The sequence below is a fragment of the Stigmatopora nigra genome, chromosome 9 (genome assembly GCF_051989575.1).
Source record: "Stigmatopora nigra isolate UIUO_SnigA chromosome 9, RoL_Snig_1.1, whole genome shotgun sequence".
Classification (NCBI taxonomy): Eukaryota; Metazoa; Chordata; class Actinopteri; order Syngnathiformes; family Syngnathidae; genus Stigmatopora; species Stigmatopora nigra.
In genome coordinates this window covers 6,905,841-6,928,303 of record NC_135516.1, presented here as the reverse complement: position 1 = coordinate 6,928,303, position 22,463 = coordinate 6,905,841, and the positions used below count along the sequence as shown (strand labels likewise).

Here is a 22,463-nt window from a genome sequence, read left to right as displayed (position 1 = left end):
ATGAAAAAAATATCTCTTTTTTTTATAGATCTTACAAATCAAGACTTCAGTGTTGAGACAAACAGGTAAAATATTTGCAACATAAACTTCTTGTTCAATTAAGCCTTGCGAAGTAAGTAATAGCACCAAGTTTCTTTGCTTAGCCCGTACGGGTCATCGGTTCGTAAGCGAAACGCTCAGGACGGGGCACAGGGTGCCCCCATCAACAAGAGAAAGTCCCTGCTGATGAAGCCGCGCCACTACAGCCCCAGCGAAGTCTGCGATGACTACGGCATGGAGGAGCCGTCACCGCGGCCGGACAAAGACGTGACGAGGAGCTCCGACAGTCCAGCAGGTAAACAGATGTCCTGTTGTTTTGTCTGTTTTGGTGAACAATCCACACTGAATTTTAAAATCCCATCTGTTGCATTCATATTTGCCTCCCCTCCCCGCGCGAGTCGAGCCAGCCAACCAGCAGCGGCGGCGGCGGCGGCATCAACAGCAGCCGCGGCCATTGTGCCGAGCACGCTGGCCACATTAGTCTTGTCTCGCGGAATAAATGCAAGTTTTTTGACAGACGATCGTCCCCGATCCTTCGGATTTGGCACCAGCCGCTTTGCTTTTGGGCCAGCTTGTTTCCCGACCCCCTCGTCTGTCCACAAATGGGCCGGTCCAAAGCCATTGAATCTATAGAACGAGAATATGAATGGGCGCCTGCGCCAGTTCACTCTAATTCAAATGAGACACCCTCCATCCTTTTTTTTTAATTCAATTCCATTTCAAGTGGCAGAAAACAAATTAGCCAGCAACAGTGATTGGCATGGAAAAACTTTTCTCCAACACATATCATCAGCAACACTTGGTACATTTTGATTCTGCCTTTAATAAGTGTCTGAAACAAAGTTATCTTTAAAAAGAAAAAAATTAAACTCTTAGTAATGTGAATTTTGTCCATTTTGGTGAACACGTGCAGTCTCGCCCACTATAATCGGCTCTGATTTGGTATATTTTTAACGATGTAACCAAGCAACAAACATAATTGTCCCCTTCCAAAAGCTTTTGTTAAACCCTCCAACACACAGTCTAATACATAATTAGGCATAATGTCGATGGCTCATTATAGTACACATGCATCCGTGCGTGTGAGCCGTTTATATGGACCGAGAGAGGAGTTGACTGGAAATGGAAATGATTTCTTCCCTGGATTCACATTACATTAGAATAATTAACATGATTTTATGAAGAATCGTGATTTTGTTATTGCATTTTCCAGGACTTTAATCACTCCAGTGCGACTGACTCATAGTGAACGCTTTAAATCATTTTTTGTCGATGTTATTTTTACCTTTTTCGTGCAAAATAAGAGTGACAGACAGCGACCGTGGAAGTAGCAGAGGAAAGGCGTCAAAAATCAGGCTGTTGTTTTGGTGGAGCCGCACTGTGTTCGGCTGTGGCCAAGTGTAGGCCTGCTGTAGTGCTGCTAATGGCAATTCTGGAGTGACAACTCTTCACCTGCTCCAAAACGCTAAACGTCGTAGGGATCCAAGTTTTTTCTCTCGCTTTCCTTTTTTGTGTTGCGCGTGTGTGTCCAGCTGGATGCGAGACAAACCACGCTTGACTGCTTCATGAATGTAAATAAATGTTACTCCCTATTTCTATGCACTGAGTAGATCAGCTTTCCAACTACAGTACTGTGCTAAAGTCTGATAACACCATCCTTTATGAATGGAAACACTTAGAGAACATTCTTTTCAGTCTTTTTTGAGTACATTAATGAGCTCGACCTAAAAAATTTGCAAGTTCTAGTAAGTTGTTTGTATTAATTCATAATAGAAAGACAACATTCAAGAGAAAATTCGGGAAAATCTTTTAAATTTTCCCTTTTTAAGTTCTTGGACAAGGATTAGAGACATAGTGACTGACATAAAGTGTCTGGGCAGAAAATGATAAAAAAATCAAGAGTTGACAATAATTTATTTTGTCGGTTGGTATTTAATTAATCATTCCGCTTCCGCACTCTCAATTTATTGGCTAAAATAGTGCTGGCATGTAAAAAATTCAGACTACTTCTATATTGCCTAATACCTTTAAAAATTGACTTTTATTGTCATTTTATTCACTATTACTCATCACAAAAATTAAGTTCCGATTTAGTTGTTATTGGGTTCATTTCCAAAATGTTACCCAGGATTTTTTCTCTTCCCATATGCTTGATCTTGTCTTGTACTTTAATGTATACAACATTTATGGTTATTTACCTAAAATTAAATTTGGAATGGCCAGTTACCAAATCAGGATGTGCCCCGTGTCTCGCCCAAGGTCAGCTGAGTGAGGCTTCAGCTCATCGGCAACCACAATGAGGATGAGCACTCAGTTTTGTGGATGACATTTAAAGATAATATGTGGTTCATTCTCTTGTCTACATGTTGTGTGTTCCCTTCATTTTATGGGGAAAGTCTTTTGCCTTTCTGCCCAAGCTCTATGCATGTTCAAGTCTTCTAAAGAGGGTTGTACTCACCCTTTCAAATACAGGCGAGATGACCACTTATTAACAGCATTGGCGTCTCAAGTGGTGGTCAGTGATTAACAATGGAAGGCTATCAACTGGACTGATTCGGTCAAATCTCTCTTGATCCTCTCAAATGCTTCAAACTTATGCTCTGTTAAAGCCCTCTGAGCTTTTTTTAAAATGTTTAAACTTTCGATCCTCTTAAGTGGCTAGACAGCAGGAGACAAATACAAAAAGTAGGATTCGATGGATAGATGGAAGGATGAATTGGGGGAATTAGATCACATGGGCGATATGATGCAGAATTAGCAAACTTGTTAAATGGGGCAAAATGTAAAATTAATCTGGGCAAAAAGAGGTTTAGAAAGGTCAGATAAAATATGCGCTTTTAATATGGAGAGCTATTCAAGAACTGTGGAATTAATAGGTGACTTATATTATTTTTATTTTGCTTTGGTCTGGTTAGTTTTTAAATTGGCTATTTAAAATAGTTCATAATCTTGATGTCAATGGGAATGAATAAATATATATAAAAACAATAAATCAAATATTGTGGCATTAAGGATGCATTCAATTTATGTTAAAATAGTGTAATATTTTCTGCAAAATATTCCTATAAACATGCTTGTTTCTAACTTGTCAATATAAAAACATGTCTTTAAATTCATGAAAATAGAAGAGATAATCCGACTGTTTTATTTTTCAAAAAATATTCACTTTCATTCCTAGAAAACAGATGTTATGTTCTAACACGGGTCTGCTGAGATAATAACATGTTTCTGCTTTGCTTCAACTTAAAAACACATAGAACTAATTTTATTTTTGTAAATAAAATGTACTGTAAATCCCCTATAATCTCCATCTTCAATCTTTGTTACTTCTGACAAAAAGAGAACCAAGCAAAGCAATTTAGTTCTTCAATCACATCTTTGTTAAGCTTGCGATGGGAAAAAAAAAGACAGAACATATTTCATAAACCAAAATCTGAACTACAGTATACTTAGTATTGAGTAATTACTTGGGAATTGTTCGGCCTTACGCAGTTACATCTGTTCTTCAGAAAACATGTTTTTCTCCTCGACCGTATTACTTGCTGGAAAGTGACACAATTTCTAAAACCTTAAAAGGATTTTGTAAGATTACATCCACATCGAATTATTATCCCGCTGTTGAGCGCAATGAAAACATGTGCTTATTCCTTTAAGACCTTGAGGTTGTCCTTAGTAGTGCCGTAGCCACCACTGTATTTCCTTTTTTTAAATCTGGAAAACTCAAAAAATCATGTCACATTTATTATATTGAATATTTAATTGTGTGCAAGACCCGACTATGAAAACGTAATCTAATGATCGAATATTGATTAACAGCATTTTATTTTTGTAGGAAGATTGCCTATATACAATGCTATTTTTTTCATTTAAAAGGATTTTATTGAATTATTGAACCAATATTGTACATCAATGTGAATACTGTTAAAATTGTAACATTAGTAGAAAAGTAGACAATTTATAATGAAATTTTCATGGCTGAATTGGAGTTATGTTGATATTAATCACCAAGAAAACCCATATTGGGTAAAATGGCGGCTTTCAGGGATAAATTAAAACTAAAGAAAGTATCTGTGTTTTTCATTCTTCCATGAACCCCATGTCAATTAGGCTGAATGCCATGTTTTAACTTGTGGCAGCAAATGCAACAAATTATTTGATTTCCATTATGCCTAACAATAGTAAACAATTAGGTGTTAACTCAAGTTGTTTGTGTGTTCACTGTTGCTATTCAATGAGTCTCAATGAGAGAAAAAATATGATTTAAAAAGGCGGAGAGCCATATACACCCATCAAAAGAGCCACATAGGGCTCATGAGCCATAGGTTCCCTACCCCATACTATAGAACAGGACACTAATATGTACATATATAGTAATTACGTAATGAATATTGTTTCAGGTGGCGACTCGAGTCCAGTGCTGAAGAGAAACGGCCACTCCAACGATTCGCTGGGCTGGACTCCCGAAGACTCCCCTCGGTGCGAAGTCAGCACGCCAGAAATGTACGAAGAAGACGAAGAGGAAGCCGATGAAGACCAAAGTCAGGACAGGCTAAGCGGCGCGTCGTCCCCCCAGAGCCCCAGCAAGCTCAGTTGGCCGTTTGGCACACAAATGAATGGCTTGAGCCCCTCCAGAACCTGTGAAGACCCCTCACCCGTGAAAGCAGATGCTCACCCTGAGCTAAGCAGAGGAGACCTTTTCCAGAGATACAGACTGAAAGAGGAGGAGAGTGTGGAGGATGAGGAGGATGCTTACAGCGACCCAGATGCGGAAAGACCACCCCGGCTCGAGGGTTGGGCGCTGGACCATCTCCATCAGAGAGGCCTGGAAGTAGGACGCGGCCGAGTGAATCTGAGCCTGTTGGAGCAGGCCATTGCTTTGCAGACGGAACAGAGGCAGGTCTTGCATCACGCCTACCGTGAAATGGATCGCTTTCTCATGGAGCAGATGACCAATGAGAGGCGGCATCATCGTATGATGGATATTGACAACAGACTCGCATACCATGCAGGCAAAGGTAAGACACTTAAAAACCTCAGTTCTGTCACCAGCAATTTCCATATTTTAGCTCATAGGTTAGCCAAGAGCCATATGCACTCATCAAAAGAGCCACATGTGGCTACCAAGCCATAGATTCCCTACCCCATGCACTAAATTGTCCTTAGGTAAAAGTCTGAGCAAGAATGGTTGTATACTTCTCCTCATGCCCCGTGATTGGCTGGCCACCAATTCAGGGTTCTCCCACCTGGATAGGCTCCAGCACCCCTATGACCCTTGTGAGGATAAACAGAACAGAAAATGAATGAAAATATATTGCACATATGTCTGCATTTTTGTTTAAATTTTAATTTCTTTTTCATTTTCTTATTTAATAAGTTTATATGTATTTTATACAAGTTTTATTACTTGCCCACCACCCACGCCATGCTATGTAGAGTATATTATTGCATTAGTTCCCGTTTTATTTGACCTTGTTTTAAATCCACCCCTATTTCTCTCAGCTATGAATTTCCTTTCACAGTACCGCTTGGCATAATTCAGCCCCATAAACTCTATTAAAAAAAATACAAAAGAAACACTAATATGAACATATCATTGTTGTTGAATTTATGCAGTCAAGAACTCCCTTACATTGAGTATTGAAAAGAAATCAAGTGGTATCCAAACTACAAATCCTCTTTGCTTTTTAAATTCTCGGCAACAAGTCAAATAATACATAAAGAGACTTATAATAATAATGAATCTAAATTGCGACCACTCCAAATATTGGATTTTGATAGGAATCAAGTAGATATTTAACCATAACCATAAGTCTTAAATCCTACTAAAGTACCTCTCATGTTTTCCCGGGATTCTTCAAATGACCGTGGCTAAATGTGTAATCCTCCATGTAATCTTTCCCTGGTCGGGCATTAAGAAGTGTGTTCAACTACAGCCTTAACTAAAATGACAGATTAATATAGATGCTTTTTATACATATTAAAGAAAAAATGATCCAGCCTTGCCTGATATTTCAATCTCTTGGCTCATGTACAATGCCAGTGTAATACTTCCAATTCCTATTGTACAATGTTTAGGTTACAAAACACATCTTTCACATTATATTGCACTAAATTTGTTCCTAGAATCGCCTCGGACGGACAAGAGGGACATCAAGTGTCCAACGCCAGGCTGTGATGGCACGGGACATGTGACCGGGTTGTACCCCCATCACAGGAGTTTGTCCGGATGTCCTCATAAAGTGCGAGTCCCTCCAGAAAGTGAGTACGCAAATTAGCATAAAAACACACTTTGTTTAGCACACTTATATTTTGACTAACACACTCAAAAATGTGCAATAATCAACAATTGGAACTTCTAGAAAACTTAATTTCATATATCCAATCAAGACAAATTAATTGATAGCCTTCCTTTCTAGTGTACTTAATACTATTCTGTTTATAAGATGTGAATATTTTTTTATTCCATGCAATGCTCTAAAGGAAAAAGTCTCGCTCAAACACTAAATCCAATTCAAACGTGTGTCACTGTTAGCAAATAACTTTAAGGATTTGTCTGTCTCTTTTCTGTTATGTGCATTGAAGTCTCTTTTCATTTTTATATTTCTCGTCCTTCCCATTCTGGCGATTGTTAAGACATTCCAACAAAACTCCACAAACATTGTACATTAAAGCATAATGTTACAAAAGCAACAGGAAAAGTAATTAACTTTTTTTTAGCGGAGTATAGTCAGTGTTTGTGAATCAAAGACGGCTATTGAACAAAATAAATAAGACAAGTCCAGCCAACTAATTGGAGGACGTGGTGGGGGAGAGAATAGTACTTTCTAAGGATGCGAGGCAGCCCTTAACGACGCTTTTGTTTTGAAGAATGTAATCAGCCGTCTTTTCTTTGCACTAAGCTATTTACATTGCAGCTATTCTCTGTCATATTTGCTTCGCACTTATGTGAATCATCACAAAATGGCTAAAAGGTTCACTTTTCCGCATTTTTAATCTGTTCAACATTTGGTGCGACACATTGAAACATTTGCAAATTCAACATTTTCAAGTTTAAAATGGAGAATACTTCAAGACCTGTACAACTTAATATTTATATTGTACTTCAATATTTTTAAAGAAAGTTATTATAGCAACCACTTATTGTAATTACGTTTTTTTTACTCCTCTGTGATTTTATGGGATAAATATACTTCTAAATAATGCCATGATTAGCACAATTCTGAAGGCTTCCAAAGTATTCTAAATTGTTTGTATTTGCCTGAAGATGTCATTATCGTATGATCACGAGGCATTTAGGATTTCTTTTGAACATCCACTCAATTTAGCAAATATTGTTCCCAATAAAGAACTAATCTTCAGCATCCTCAATGTGTTGGTGAGCAGGAACAAGAGCATTTTAATCTGTTATAAATAGATGGATGCAGTCACTCTGACTTCATCATGATGCATTCAACTAATGTTACCAAATTTGTTTCCTCTTGAAGTGCCAATTTGATGAAAATACAGTTTATTCTCATCACATACACGTCATGTGAGTGTAAACTGACGTTTCTATTCCATGTAGATCTCAAATATATGTTTAGTTGAAAATATCTTTCTTCTTTCTTTGCTCTTGGGTTTATATTTTTCATTAAAGTTCAGTGTCAAAGCCCCTTTTGCATGTTCCCCACCCTCCACAGTGTATTAATTTAAATGACATACATGACAATAAGTCCGATCTCATTTTAACACCTGCGTTAAAGTCTAGGAATGGAAATTTGGTGCCATTTTTGGTGTCATTTTTTCTCCTTCAAAGTTGAGGAAATTTAGGATCTTAAAGTAGAAAAAGCCATGATATTTTTTTGCCCTTAAAAAGCTTTTTTTGCAGCCAGCCTTAAAAGAAATAAATGGCATTCTGACCCTCATTTTTGAGCATTTTTTTAGCAAATTGCTTTTTATGAACTAATTGCCATTTATTAACTAATAACTTTAATTCAGTAAAAGCTTTTCCAAAAAACAGCTATATTTAGTTATTTCCTTCAGCGATTATCTTGCTTACAAAAGTGTCTTTGAAGCATAAAACTCTGAGATGAAAGTTTACTCATTCATCATTTAGAAAAGATCTCCCCAAAATTCTATTAAATGACACACACTTTTAGGCGCAACCCATTTTATTTTGACCAGAAATGAGAAACGTCTGCTTCTACTTTAGGTAGAAGACCTCACATGACTACTAACAAAGTGCTAATGTTGATTATTGTCTCTCTCTGTATCTGTTCCTGTCAGTCTTGGCCATGCACGAGAACGTCCTCAAGTGTCCCACTCCCGGGTGTACAGGAAGAGGCCATGTCAACAGCAACCGTAGCACCCACCGGAGGTAAATAATAAGTAGTAATAATAATATTGCCCCCACCGAGAGCATAAGCAGTGTCAGGGATTGGCTAACATTGTGTTTGATTGCTTTCCCAGTCTGTCGGGCTGCCCCATCGCTGCTGCTGTGAAAATCTCCAAACCTCAGGACGAGAGCCTAAAAAGCAGGCAAACGCCCGACCGCTCGCCGAGGTACGCTCGTGCCAGTCGCCGTTACAAGCCGTCACACGCAAGGGCTGCGAAAAAATTGGCGTACGCAAGTCCAAGGATGGAAGAGAGTAGGGCAGATAGTGGGGGAAGATAGAAACAGGGCCTGCAAGTTGAGCTCTGCTAAAAAGTGATAAACACTTTTGTTGTGCTTTATTGAGTGATCCCTACAGAATGCACAGTCTGTTGTGAGCTCTATCCACTCTATTAGAAATGATAAAAGAGCGGAACTCTTTGTTCCCGATGGATTTATCGCGGGCAGGGTGCCCACTCCCGCTATATTAATTAGTCTGGCAACCTGGCGTCGGCATCAACGGAATCAAATCCCTCACTATGTGTACAAAAATGCTTTCCAAAACAATGCTAAATCGTGTTATCTGTGGCACAGCCTTCTTTAATTTGACGTCCATTCTAAGCATTGTTGGGATCGTTGAAAATAGTTGATTTGAACTAGCTCAACTAATAAGAAATAGATTTGATTTTTATGAGGATACTTTTTACATTTATAGGAAAAAAAATCAAAGAAAAATTTGCATAAGTTCACATTGATTAGTTTATGAGACTGTAGTTATATTACTATTTATTTAATGATATTGGGTAGGATTTTATTTGTACTATTTGTATATATTAGGATATTTAGTTGTATTTTTTAAGAATTAAGAATAATGTCACCAAATTGGGAGAAATTAATTATTATGTTCTTAGAATTAGAGAAAGTATTTTAATTATTTTACTGAAAAAATAATAATAATATTTTTTGTGGGAATTTTGTCATATTTCAAGTAAGATCTGAAATTAAAAATAAGAATATGACAGAAAAAAATCTTTATATATTTTTGTATTTAGAGAGTAAAATGTGAAAAAGAATCCTCAATTTCAAGAATTTTCAATTCTAATTTTAAAAAAATTGTAGACTAAAAATGTTATATTCTGAGATAAAAGTCTTTGTTTGAAGAGGGAAAAGCTGAATTAATATGAAAGTATGTTGATCTTTTTTTTAGAAAACTAGTCCTACATATGTAGAATTAGGTGTCATCTAAATATAAACAATTAAAACATCATTTTGTGTCCACTGGCAGGGTCATGGGCCTTGTCAAAAAGTTTGACCTGAGCCAGCTCAGCTACCGCCTCGCCCACCCCATGGCCGCCCTGCAGAGCAGCCTGGCAAAAGATATGGACAAGTACAGCAGAATCCGCTTCGACTACGCCAGCTTTGACGCGCAGGTCTTTGGAAAGCAGCAATTCAACAGCAGTAACCAAGACCCTGAAGTCTCGCACTTTCCTGAATGTAAGTTCACTCACATATGCAAAATATCACCAAAGTCTAACAAGAGTTGATATTATTCATAATATAAAAAATATGATAAAAAATATCTAAAAAAACATATGAAATTGTTACATTTATGAAGTATTGACGTTCTCATTTAACTTCGCACTCTGTTTAAATCTCATTATACTTCACAATAAAATAATTACATTGAAATTCAATTCAATCTTTACATGTCTAATGCTTGAAAATCTTGTTAAAAACACCAGACGTGTCCTTTTGACGGTTCGTCCTCCAGAATCTTATTATGACATTATCTTGGAACACCTGCTGCCTTCACGACTGAATTACTCACCATCTATTTTGTCATTTATTACTATATTTTTAGCACCACAGCATTATCATCCTGCTATCCTGGTGACTCCAGGTAGCCACTTACCCACCTCCGGTCAGCTTAGCCCACCACCAAGTCACTTGAAGCAAGAAGATGGAGGACCCCAAAGTGCCGCCACGGCCGCCATACTCAACCTGTCCACTCGGTACCGAGAGAATGGCGAGCCGGCCACTGCTCGGCCCCTGGCAACATCTACAAAGGTAATCAAATCAGACCACTTGGAAACGAGGTGTTGAATGTGCTTATTCGAAAGCAACTCTGATTTGTGTATAAAAGGGAAGACATCAAAAGAGATATGTTGGCAAAGAGAGAAAAAGTGAGGGCTCGGTAGCAAAAAAAAAAGAAAAAAATCAAATTAATAAATTAAAAGGAGGGTTTACTGCACCTCAAGCTTTAATGTACACACGCGAAAATTGGAGTAATCGTATTAAAGGAAGATTAAAGCCACTCATCCTCTCTTTAAACTGCAACTATTTGGACATCAGATGGCCTGGTGTCACATGTTATGAGAATAAAGTCAGACCGTTAAGAGATTAAAGTAATAATTTCACACAAAAACGTGTAGAATTTAGAGGTTTTTTTTAAATACTAAAAAGGTATGAGTATGTAGTTTAAAATTTAAAAATACTTTTTCACATTGTTGTAAAAAGTACTATTGGAGGGGTTTTCACACAACATTATATATTAATATATGGGCAGAAAAAATAAAGTCAAAAGTCAATAAAATAATATTAAAAATATTTTTGAATGGGCATATATCTTTCTACTTTTAAAGGGAATTTTATACAAAGATTACCCAATATTTATCCATATATACATGACACATCAGATTATAAGGTGCACTGCAATATTTTGAGAAAAAGTCTTTTAATTGCGTTTTATAGTTGAGAAAGTACTGTACACTCATCCCATCCTTTTTGTAAGTTGTACATAATACATTCAACAAGACATTGAACAAGGTAAAAAGTACAAGAAGCCACACTTAAGAGTCACTTACGTAAGTAATGTCACCGTCACCTTCCATACTGTATGATGATGATGAGTCAAGGTTCTTATTGCACACCTCCACCACCGCGACGCTCACATCCTCATCTCCAATTCTGCTGCTGAGTTCACAACGTGCCCCCTCCAGACCCCCACTCAATGGCAAATGAATAAAACAGTGTTAGCAAGTTGATCATCTGTTCTCATTTTGCAGCTTGAGTTGTTATGTCAGTGGATGCATCAAATTAGGAACAGATTCTCTCTCTGCATAAACATGTACTGTACTGAAAATGGTGCCTGGATAGCATCAATATTTCAGACTCAGTCATTACTAACACCACTGGCCATGTTAAATTTCAATTTATTCCATGCTAAATTGCATTTACTGGTTATAAATGAAAAAAAAAAAACATTGTGTGTAAAGTGTGTGTGTGTATAAGAGTTTGTAAAGGTCCCAATAATCTTCTCTAATTAGAGAAAGTCCAAATCTTCTCAAAATAGTAGAAAAGTCAAAACATTTATTCAGTTTTTGTACCATGTAGCCTTTCTGTGGTATAATAACACTGAATTCTACTTGTGTGTGTGTGTTTTCAGCAAAATCCGTACATAATAGAACTAGTGTCTGTATAAAAAATAACTTTCAAAGTGGACAGATAGTTATTACTGATGTCATGTAAAATGGCAGAAAATTATTTTTTCGTAAAATATAAATTTAAGTCAATAAAATGAATTATGCTGGCATGCATTTTTTTTCTTTTTACATTTTTCCTTTAATAATTATGACCCAGAATATGACACAATTCACACATGTACCCCCCCTTCTCTTGCCCTCTTGTTTTGTGTCCTAGAAAACACATTCACACAGCTGTCACTACTAAAAAACTACACACACTCCAACACAAGGGATGATTATAAGAATTGCTTGTGCGTACTTTATTTACAATACCTACTGTACAATTACACCCATAGCCTCAAAGGTATTGCACTTTTTTTTTGTACTTTTACTGATGTTGTTTTTTGTATTGCTTTCAGGACATGCACATAGAGGTGGATGAAAATGGCACCTTGGATTTGAGCATGAAGAAAAGTAAAGATGGAACCTATTCCAAAGCACCTTCAGATGACCAAGCACATCCCGAGTCGCTGATGGGGGCGGCGGCCAAAGGCTGTGGGACTGTGCGGATAAGCCCCACCTTCTACCATCCGCTGTGCGAACGAGACAGCTGGGACGGCCACGTCCCCATTAACTTCAGCCAAGCACATGTGATACATGACAATGAGGTATTTTTTGTATTAATTGATTGGAAGTAATAATAATATAGGGATCTGTTATAATCAATATCCATTATTCGCCTCTCAACTGAGTCTTCTTCAGAAAAATAACTCAGTTGAACTCAATTAGACGCATTATTATTATTTTTTTGGTTCCTTTTCAAGGTAGAATAAAATAACATATTTTTTCAATTTAAGCATAATAATCCTAATTTGATATACAAAATTGGGGTAATATTACAGTACAATTTGTTTTCTTGTACATTAAAAAACTTTATTGTGTAAAGGTTAAATTTTTATCCTAAAATTGTGTTTTAATCTTAGCATTATTAAAAATGGTGCACTTTTTTTCAAAACGACTTGAATTATTCTAATGTTATTTTCAAAGTAAAATGCATACATTATTCGTCCTTTTAAAGCCTTTAATGATGTAGTCATTTCAATATCTGTGCATGTATTGTTTTTTTAATATCAGAAATATATAAATAATATATTTTCATCCAAAACATGTATGCTGTATGATGCATTTAATGGCATCATTTAAGTTGGTTAAAGAATTTCCTTCTGACAGAAGTTGCACTCATTGGCCTGAATGTTCCTTAATCTGGGCTTTAAGGCTTTTGTTTTCTTTTAATTTCACTCATTTGTTTATGATATCCAGCACATGTGACCTCCTTTCTTTCTATACAACATCTGGTGATTCCTGTCTGGAGGGAGACGGGGTGGGGTGGGCTGTGGGGGTCATACATCATTATAAATATGTGGATTAATGTGACTTTGAATGGATGTATAGTTTCCTAGTGGAAAAAAGTATCCTAAACCGTAATCTCTATGCCTTGCCCTCTAACCCAGAGGTTTGTCTTTTAAGAGTATTATATTCAGAAGGGGGGTGGGGGGATGCCTAATTAGTGACTTTGAGGTCAGCGCAGAATGACTCTGATATCCTGCTGTCATTTTTTTGTGTTAAAGCAGGAGGACTTCGATCATGTAAGCATGGATGAGCAGCACTACCAAGGCGAGGCTGGTATGATGAAGGCCAAGATGCTCCTACGAGAGTCCAAGAAAGAGCTTTTGAGGTATGTTGGGGTGTTGCCAAAGAACTTTTCTCCACACAGCCATCATACTCAACATGAGCTTATCCGACAGATGGTAGGGGAAAGATAAATAGGTGTTCCCGGGGCTTTAATTACAGAAGACAGACATAGATGCGTAGGATGCGATATTGGGCAAAAGTTTTAAGTCACTGTGAGCTTTATTGTATGTTTTTTTAATGCTTCCCTGCCAAATAATTCTCATTTGTTTTAAGTGTCTAATAATGCCAGTGCAGAAGTCAATAGCTGCATGCAAGCAGTTATCAGAATTGCCCACACACAAAAAACAAGAAACATTCAGATACTGTTTTAAATATAGCTTTCCAGTCCTAACTTTAGAGTCTAAAAAAACATTACCTTTAAATTTGTACCTACATTTTAAAGTTTATTCCCATAAAATTAGGCATTTTTCTCAGAATATTTCTCCCCTAAACGTTATCAATACTTTCACCCCCCAAAAAATTATCATGTTATTACAAAGCCATTCTTTTGACATCAAAATATTTATTGTTATTCACTTTTAATGACCCCTCGATTGAGGCACAATTAATATTAAAAATGACCACCTAATCCCCCACATTTCCCTCACATTCATTTACATTTCATTCACTACATATCTAGCCTGATAAAATGAACGCCCCCACTCCTTTTTTTCTTCTTTTATCCAAATATTTAGTGACATTTCTTATAATATGAGCTGATCCAAATCGTAGCAAAGTGTGGGCCTTGTGTGCCTCACGTTGTAACTGGTATGTCTACAGGTTCATTTGGACAGAGAGGGATGTTGTCACTTTGAAAAGTGAGTTTTTGCCTCTGCTAGTTGGAGTGCATGCTCTGCAGAGCTGTGACCAGCGTTAGTAGGACCTTCTAGTCTGGACCCTCACTGACACTAGCGGATGTCATTAAACAAACATGATGCATTTCTTACTAAATGTACTAACCCCATCCCCTTTCTGAGCCTCCACCAGCCTGCTTCCTGCTCTTCCTCTTCCTCCCAGTTAATGTAGCGGTCTACGGGATGTCACTCTAATGTATGTGTAAAATGTTTTGTGCCCTCCCACAGCTGTCCGACCCCTGGCTGTGACGGAAGCGGACACGTGACGGGGAATTATGCTTCGCATCGCAGGTATTGGACGTGAATGACTCTCATTACCACTGGTTGAATCTGAAATGAATCGGGTTAAGTTCTTTTTGGCATTCAAGTGGATGTGGCAAATTAGTGTGGATCAAATATGTAATAGTAGAAGTATTAGTAGTATTAGAATTAATTAATTTAAATGTTTATTTGATACTCCTAAAAGTATTTGTTTTTATTGTAATAATAGAGGATTGTGTTTCTCCTCATGTTAAAGTAATTTGTCAAATTGAACAATTTTTGTCATATATTTGTGATTTTTATTTTGGTTAATAACTATTTATGGGTGGCGAAGGGTGCTGGAGCCTATCCCTGCCAACTTCAGGCACTGGGCCAGCCAATCGCAGGGGCACATTTTAGAACTGAATTATCATTATACTAATTTTTTTTTATTAGGACTTTGTTCCTAAAAGTATGATACATTTGAAAAAAAAATTATGAACATTTCTGCCATGACAACTTTTTCTTTATACATTTTTGCTCTCATTAAGGCCGTTTTATTCCAATTGAATTACACTTTTATTCTCAAACTATATAGTTTTTGCTATGGTATTCTTTATCTAACATGGCTTGACATTGTAGACCTTATTTTTGTCAACTGTGAAATAAGACATAAGCTCACAGTTCAAATAGATTGGACATCTATTGCTGTCAATAACAGCCAATGAGTACAATTCAGAGATTTCTTATGATAGTGGCCAAGCCAACCTAAACTATGACTGTTTTTGCAAATGGCAACTAGCCACTCTTTGGCATTGCTGTTGTTCTATTTAAAAAAACACACAAATGAAAAGAATCCCAGCCAACAGACTAAACAAAAGCCCCAAATAAAGGCATCTTACAAATATTTGCCCCCAAATAAAAGCACCCGCCTGTATTTAAGATGCTTAAACGGAACGGTATGATCAAAGAGTGCATTGAGATGACTGTTAGCTCTTTATCCCTCTACACAGCGTTTCTGGATGTCCCCTCGCTGACAAGACCCTCAAGTCACTGATGGCAGCCAACTCTCAGGAACTAAAGTACGTATTTAAGATGTGGCTGTTGTTGTTATTGTTACTGTTGTTTGAGGATTTTACACCACTGAGTATTTTACTTTTGCTCCTCCTTCACTTCACCTGCATTTCTACATTTTGTACTTACTTGTTGGCATTTACAACACTCGCTATTTGCATGATGAGCATGATCTGCGTCTTCACTGTGCAGGTGCCCAACACCTGGTTGCGATGGATCCGGACACGTGACGGGAAATTACGCGTCGCACAGAAGGTAGCCAAAGGGTGAGGGGTGGCAAAACATGCATGCCAAGCGTAATACACATTTTGTCACATGCACGACATCGGAACAGATGGTGAAAGTCTCACTTTGGGGATGCAAACACGCTGTACTTTTTCTATTTCTTTTTTTTTTTGGGCTTAAAAATTGTTTACTTGCTGGAGATGTGCTTTGCCCAAACGCTATGACTGTTATAAGATGCCAAAAAAAATCTCTTACAAATGCAAATTGAATTAAAGTTAAAAAGGATTGGAATGTCATCGTTTACAAAGTGAAATAGTGATTTGGACACATGCAAGTTATAATGAAATACGTAATTCTGATGAATAAAAGAAACTGAACAATTGAATTCAATTGTTTAAAGCCCCCATTCAGAGAACAGTACAAATTAGAATGTTAATAATTTAGGCATACAATACTAATGTTGTTATTTTCACTCAAAGTAATTTTGTATTGGAGTTATGCAATGTGAAGCATCTATCAATAAGCTTTTGGGAAAATTACTAAAAGCTTTTGATGACGTTTTTTTGCTTAGTCTTAGAATTTAATCGTAATTAAGTATAGATTATATTGTCATGAAACTGAAATTGAACGACAGAAAATATAGTGCATTTTATTGTTAAGGTATGTTTTTATCTTCAAAATTTCAATACAAAATATGGAATGACAAGTTATTTTGTCTAAAACTGACAAGGTTTGAAATTGTACAAATTTAGTCATGTAAAAATAAGTCTTAATTTATTCTTTTAATGTGATAACTATTTATTGAATATATTTTCCTGCAAAATGACTTTTTTAGGACAACTATATCTTGTTTCTGAGGAGAATTTTTTGAAATATGTTTTCCCCTTGCAATTCATTATCCGTAAAATGTACTACGAAATTGTATTTTTAATAATATTCCCTATTTTCTATTTATGTTAGACTTGCTTTCCACCATAATACAGCAAAAATATACTATTCTAGCGAACTTTTTCTCTTAAAAAAAGTTAATTTTATTCTTACAGTCTTGGTCCTTTTTCATATATGTTGAACTATAACATGTCTCCAATATTGGCAAAATTGAAACATAAAGTCAAAAAAAAAAACATTCTCTTGTGAAGGCGATGCTTCACACAAGTTCTAGGCAGCTTTTCAAAAAATGGGCAGGTACCCATTTTTCATTTCATGTCCCCATCAAACATTCAAATGCATGCTGTGCTGTGATTCCTTTGCAGCCTTTCAGGATGTCCACGTGCCAGAAAAGGAGGTTTGAAGCTTACCCCGAGCAAAGAGGACAAAGATGAGCAAGAGCTTAAGTAAGACATTTGTCTTGATCCTATTTTCATTTTCCTTGCTGTCACAAAACCTCCCAAAAAAAGTGTTGTGCGTTTGGAACGTCCTTAGACCTGCAGGCCATCAAGTTGCACAAAGAAAATCAGCAGCTTTTGTACTCACATTAGTGAATTACTTTTCAAGGATTAGTGCTCTGTGATGTGTTTTGTAGGATTTGAAAGAGAATATCAGGCTTATCACTCTCTCTCTCGCTCACTCTCTCTCGCTTTGAGTGCTTTCTTTGTAATTATGTGAAGAAAACGTCGCTTGTGGCTTCATCATCCAAAACAATAATGTAATTGACACGTGAGCCTTAGCGGACGTGTACATCTGGATGAGAGTTGTTTTTTTTTAATTTTGGGGGGCTTTTTTTAATTACTAATGCATCAGCTTATAGGCATTAAACGGGTATGGATCTCATACACATTAAGGGGGGGATGGAAGTCCGTATGGCATTTCCCATTTGTATCTGTATACCTGTGTGTTATTTATTGTTTGTGTGATAGTTGAATAGCAGCTAACTCAATGTGGAAGACATTGGTGTGCTAAATGTGTGATTGTCTTATTTTCTTGTAAATAAGAAACTAATTCAAGAAAGCATTTGGACTCTTTGCCATCATACGCGCTTGTAAAGTGTACTCTTGTCACAGGTGGGGTAAAAATAACTTTCCACTAATGTTAAATCACATGGAAATCAAGGTACTATTGTAATTATAAGTTTAAATAGTTTTCAAAGTACTTCCACTGCATTTCCTCAATGTTGTGGTAAAAATCTAATTGTGTTTCTTATGTCTCGCCTTTGTTAAAACTTTATTCTTTTGTATTATTTTCACAAGATTACTGTTAATCTTATATATATATATATATATATATATATATATATATATATATATATATATATATATATATATATATATATATATATATATATATATATATATATATATATATATATATATATATATATATATATATATATATATATATATATATATATATATATATATATATATATATATATATATATATATATATATATATATATATATATATATATATATATATATATATATATATATATATATATATATATATATATATATATATATATATATATATATATATATATATATATATATATAAAAACTTTAAATAATTTACAAAAGACGCATTTTACTCTGAGAATGTCATGTCAATTCTAGTCATTTTACCACTTCAGTACTTCTGCCTCCTTCCTAAATTTTTCATTCAAATCATTAAATTATGCCCTTCCAGGCCTATACTGTAAAAAGCTGTGCCCTTTTAATCAAGAGTACAAAAGGGATTTTTTTTGGCATGACTGCAGAGAATATTTACAGTTGACATCTTTCTATTACTAACCTTCACAGTGCCACATAAAACAACAACAGGGTCTGTAAATACAACTCTTGATGACATTTCCATTGGAGAGCCCCCATTAAAGTTTAGCGTGGATTAGTTACTTGCACTTAATGCGATTATTTGAGTCCATTTCCAGTTTTTGGCCACTTCTTTTTTTCATCAGCATTTGGCTGGATTAATCAACTTAATGGTCAACAGATCTTCCGGTCCAGTTATTGAAAGAGATTGTTTTAATGATCCCACGCTGCAATTTGCTCTGATATATAGGATTGTACTTCATATTTTTGTGATTGTGTTTGTTATTTTTCTCAAACACATACACGATATTGTTTTACTTGCACGGATCTAAATTGCAAAAGATATAAATGCTGTCTTTGAAGTGACTTTTTAACAATTAATTTAATCATTGCTTTGAAATCTTACCACATTGGAATTTTTAGCTTCACTGCCAGTGGCAGTAGCTCTGTCCACTCTTATTTGTTTTTTTTTGTGTGTTTTACAGCCCCTCTATCTTTTTTTAAATCACATTTTAATATTTCTTCATACATTCCTTTTGACTTTACTTTGTAATTTGTACTTTATACTTTTTACTTTAATGATGAGTGATGAGTATGTTAATACTTTAGTCCTTTTTTCTGTTTATGTTTCATATGTACTGTTAACGAATGCACTTTTTTATATGTATCATATCTTGTGCTGACCAGGCCCATCTGTCAAATTTTTAAAATCAATGGGGCCCCCTGGCCCGAAAACCTTGCCCTAACTATTGAGCCGTAAATATGACATTCCTTCATGCACCTGTCTCATAATATTTTAGCCCTCTTTTAAACATGTATGGCTATTTCTCCATCAGGTGTCCTGTGTTTGGATGCGAGGGACAGGGCCACATATCGGGAAAGTACACATCTCACCGCAGCGCTAGTAGTTGCCCATTGGCTGCCAGGAGACAGAAGGAGGCGTCCCTCAATGGGCTGCCCTTTGCCTGGAAGAACAACAAACAGGAGCTGCCTCATTGCCCTCTGCCCGGCTGCAACGGCCTCGGCCACGCCAACAATGTCTTTGCCACCCACCGGAGGTTAGACTCACCTTTACCTCACAATATGTATGGGTTTAATGGCAAGCCTCAGGCTAAATATTCCTGTATTCTATCAACCAGCTTGTCAGGATGCCCACTAAACGCACAAAGTATTAAGAAGAAGCACTCGGATGAAGAGATGATGACCATTAAACTGAAGGCTAGCAGTGGTAAGGTTACATTGTATAGGAAAATGTACACATCCAAACATTATTTCATTAGAAAATTGGAAAACTATGTTTCTAAATTGCTGTGATATTGTTGGTGGCAATTTAGTCAAAGGGGATTGGATCAGTATGGCTATCAGAAGTGTTTTAAATGCAATTTTTCTGATTTTTCACCTTCTTTTGACCTTGGATAAAAGTGTAGCTTATATTTTCCCTTGACAATAAATGCCTTTGACATCCAGGCATTGAAAAAAAAGAGGACAGCCAACACTTGGATGATGATATCGAGGAACTAAACGAATCCAACATGCAAATGGAGGCGGACATGAAACAGCTGCAAACGCAGGTAAGCATCGACTCCTTCTCTCAGAAATGGAAGAAAAAAGACGAAGGCGTCGTAACTCAATCTAACTTGACTGTCACATTGTCTTTTTGTACCTGAAAGCAGATCTCATCGATGGAGTGCAACCTGAAGAGCATCGAGGAGGAGAACAAGATGATGGAGCAACACAATGACAGCCTCCTCAAGGAGTTGGCTCGCCTCAGCCAAGCGCTTATCAGCAGCCTCACTGACATCCAGCTGCCTCAAATGGTACAACACCCACGCATTACCATAACACCTGCTCATGGCTTTAAATACTAACTGCGGCTTTTGTGGGCAGGGGCCCATCAGCGAGCACAACTTTGAAGCCTACGTGAACACGCTGACGGACATGTACAACAAGTCACAGCGCGAGTACTCGCCCGAATGCAAGGCCCTGCTGGATAATATCAAGAAGGCCATCAAAGGTATCCACGTTTGAGCTTTGAGAAATTGAGAGAAGGCCACATTTGTACTGCTTTTCACTTTTGTTTCTTTTATCCTGCTGAGATTTCCACTTCTCTTGCACTTCTTTTTTTCTTTTTCGACGACGGCTATTTATGATGACTATTATTATTGATATTCTATTTGTTCATTACTGTATTTATTATTATTATTATTTCATTCATGTGTATTTATTTTTAGAGTTGTAAATGATTGAAAAGTCCAAAAAAATGACATTCCAATTTTGTGGCACAATTGTATTACAGTTAGCTCTCCTTTAAAAAAAAAAAAGAAAAAAAGTACTAGTACACCAAAAGTGATCCTATTTTTATGAAGCTTTTTGCTTTCTTTATCGGAATGTGAATGTATGTTAGATAATGTTACATGTGATAACAATGCAATGCTACTGTACTGTACTTTTCTTATCTCTTTCTTTAGTTTCATTTAGAGAGACAAAATGATACAAAAATCCACTTTTTTCCCCATTATTATCAAATATAATTATAAAACTGCCTTCTGTGCACACACACACGTGAGGTGTGCATGTCGTATGTGCCTAAATGTATATCGATTCGTTTCAAACATTGAAAGAAACAACTACAAGTACATTTTGTTTGTGCTAGGGCAGTATTACACAAACGACATTTTGTTTTTTTTTACATGATACTTTTCATAATAGGAGGACAAACATGTTCCTGATGACTGTTTCTGTGTCTGAGTAGCTGATTGCAAGATGGACGCTGACAATTATTTATGATTTGATCATTTTTTGCAAGTATTGAAAGGTTAAAAACTATCACAAATGGACTTCTCTTCATCTTTTAAGTGCTTTTTTAAAAAAAAGTCTTAACTCTTTATTTCAAAATTTGGGATATTCTTGTATCGCTTGGGGCAGAACTGATTGGTAGCGCCTTTAAAAAATACAAGTTTTTGGTTTTATCACCTTAAAAAGTATTAGAAATATGAAACTATTTCACTGCACTTTTGTAATAGGATGAGAATACTAAAATGCAGGCTATACTGTCCTCAAAAATTTGTTTTCACCCAATTTGCCACAAAAACAGCAATGCACATTTAATTTTTGTCAACATGAACATGTAGCCAAGCATTTATTTATTATTTTTTTGCCATGGAAAGAAAATGACTCAGCAGCAAGAGCCAAATTATTCCAGACCACTCCTATTGTTTCCAAATATCTTTTAAAAATAATACTAAAAAAAATTGAATCCCTAAATCTAATCCTTTATTTATATTTTCTTATATTTAAATCCTACAACAAGCATTATTTGCTCAGGAAGTTCTGTGAATAATATTTATTTATCCCCCAACAATCTTCCTGTTAGTATTTGATGTTTTGTAATGTGAAACGCTTTTGTTCGTGGAACGATTATTATTAGTATGATATGAGATTGTATTGTTTTGTTTTCATTTTTTCTTATTGGACATGATAATGTAATGGTTTTAATTTCCCGTTGGAGTAGTTTGTACATTCAAACTTACTTTTACGATTTCATAATTTACACACAAAAAATGATATGCGCTGTGTTGTACAGTTTGTGTATGGTAGAAATAAACTTTTCAAACTGTTTTTTTGTGTGTGTTTGCTTTAGTCTCTTCAAAATTCCTCATAATATATTGGCTAGGTATAAAACAATTATCATAATACATAACTTTATGTACTGTAAGTGCAGTTATGTGTAGGTTTGCAT

At 36.1% G+C, this 22,463-nt stretch overlaps 1 protein-coding gene across 2 annotated transcripts; it reads left to right on the top strand.

The window, feature by feature from the left end:
- Nucleotides 1-147: 147 nt before the first annotated feature.
- Nucleotides 148-22,342, top strand: st18 (ST18 C2H2C-type zinc finger transcription factor). Of its 2 annotated transcripts, none has more exons than XM_077724739.1 (18): nt 148-334; nt 4,437-5,054; nt 6,163-6,297; nt 8,305-8,395; nt 8,488-8,580; nt 9,675-9,883; nt 10,251-10,456; nt 12,273-12,521; nt 13,482-13,588; nt 14,667-14,729; nt 15,692-15,760; nt 15,945-16,007; nt 17,231-17,311; nt 19,561-19,782; nt 19,864-19,952; nt 20,192-20,295; nt 20,398-20,541; nt 20,612-22,342. In XM_077724739.1, exons 1-18 carry the CDS (start codon nt 226-228, stop codon nt 20,750-20,752), a joined length of 2,793 nt encoding a protein of 930 aa, XP_077580865.1. In that variant the 5' UTR covers nt 148-225; the 3' UTR covers nt 20,753-22,342. The 2 variants fall into 2 exon arrangements, with proteins under 2 accessions (XP_077580865.1, XP_077580863.1); XM_077724737.1 differs by having other exon boundaries at nt 20,395-20,541.
- The last annotated feature ends 121 nt before the right edge of the window (nt 22,343-22,463 follow it).

Excerpts from the sequence above, each read along its gene's own strand:
- st18 (XM_077724737.1), top strand. The coding sequence starts at position 226 with ATGAAGCCGCGCCACTACAGCCCCAGCGAAGTCTGCGATGACTACGGC. Across the intron at positions 6,298-8,304 it reads AGTGCGAGTCCCTCCAGAAA|TCTTGGCCATGCACGAGAAC; the intron begins GTGAGTACGCAA and ends TGTTCCTGTCAG. Across the intron at positions 19,953-20,191 it reads TAAACTGAAGGCTAGCAGTG|GCATTGAAAAAAAAGAGGAC; the intron begins GTAAGGTTACAT and ends TTTGACATCCAG.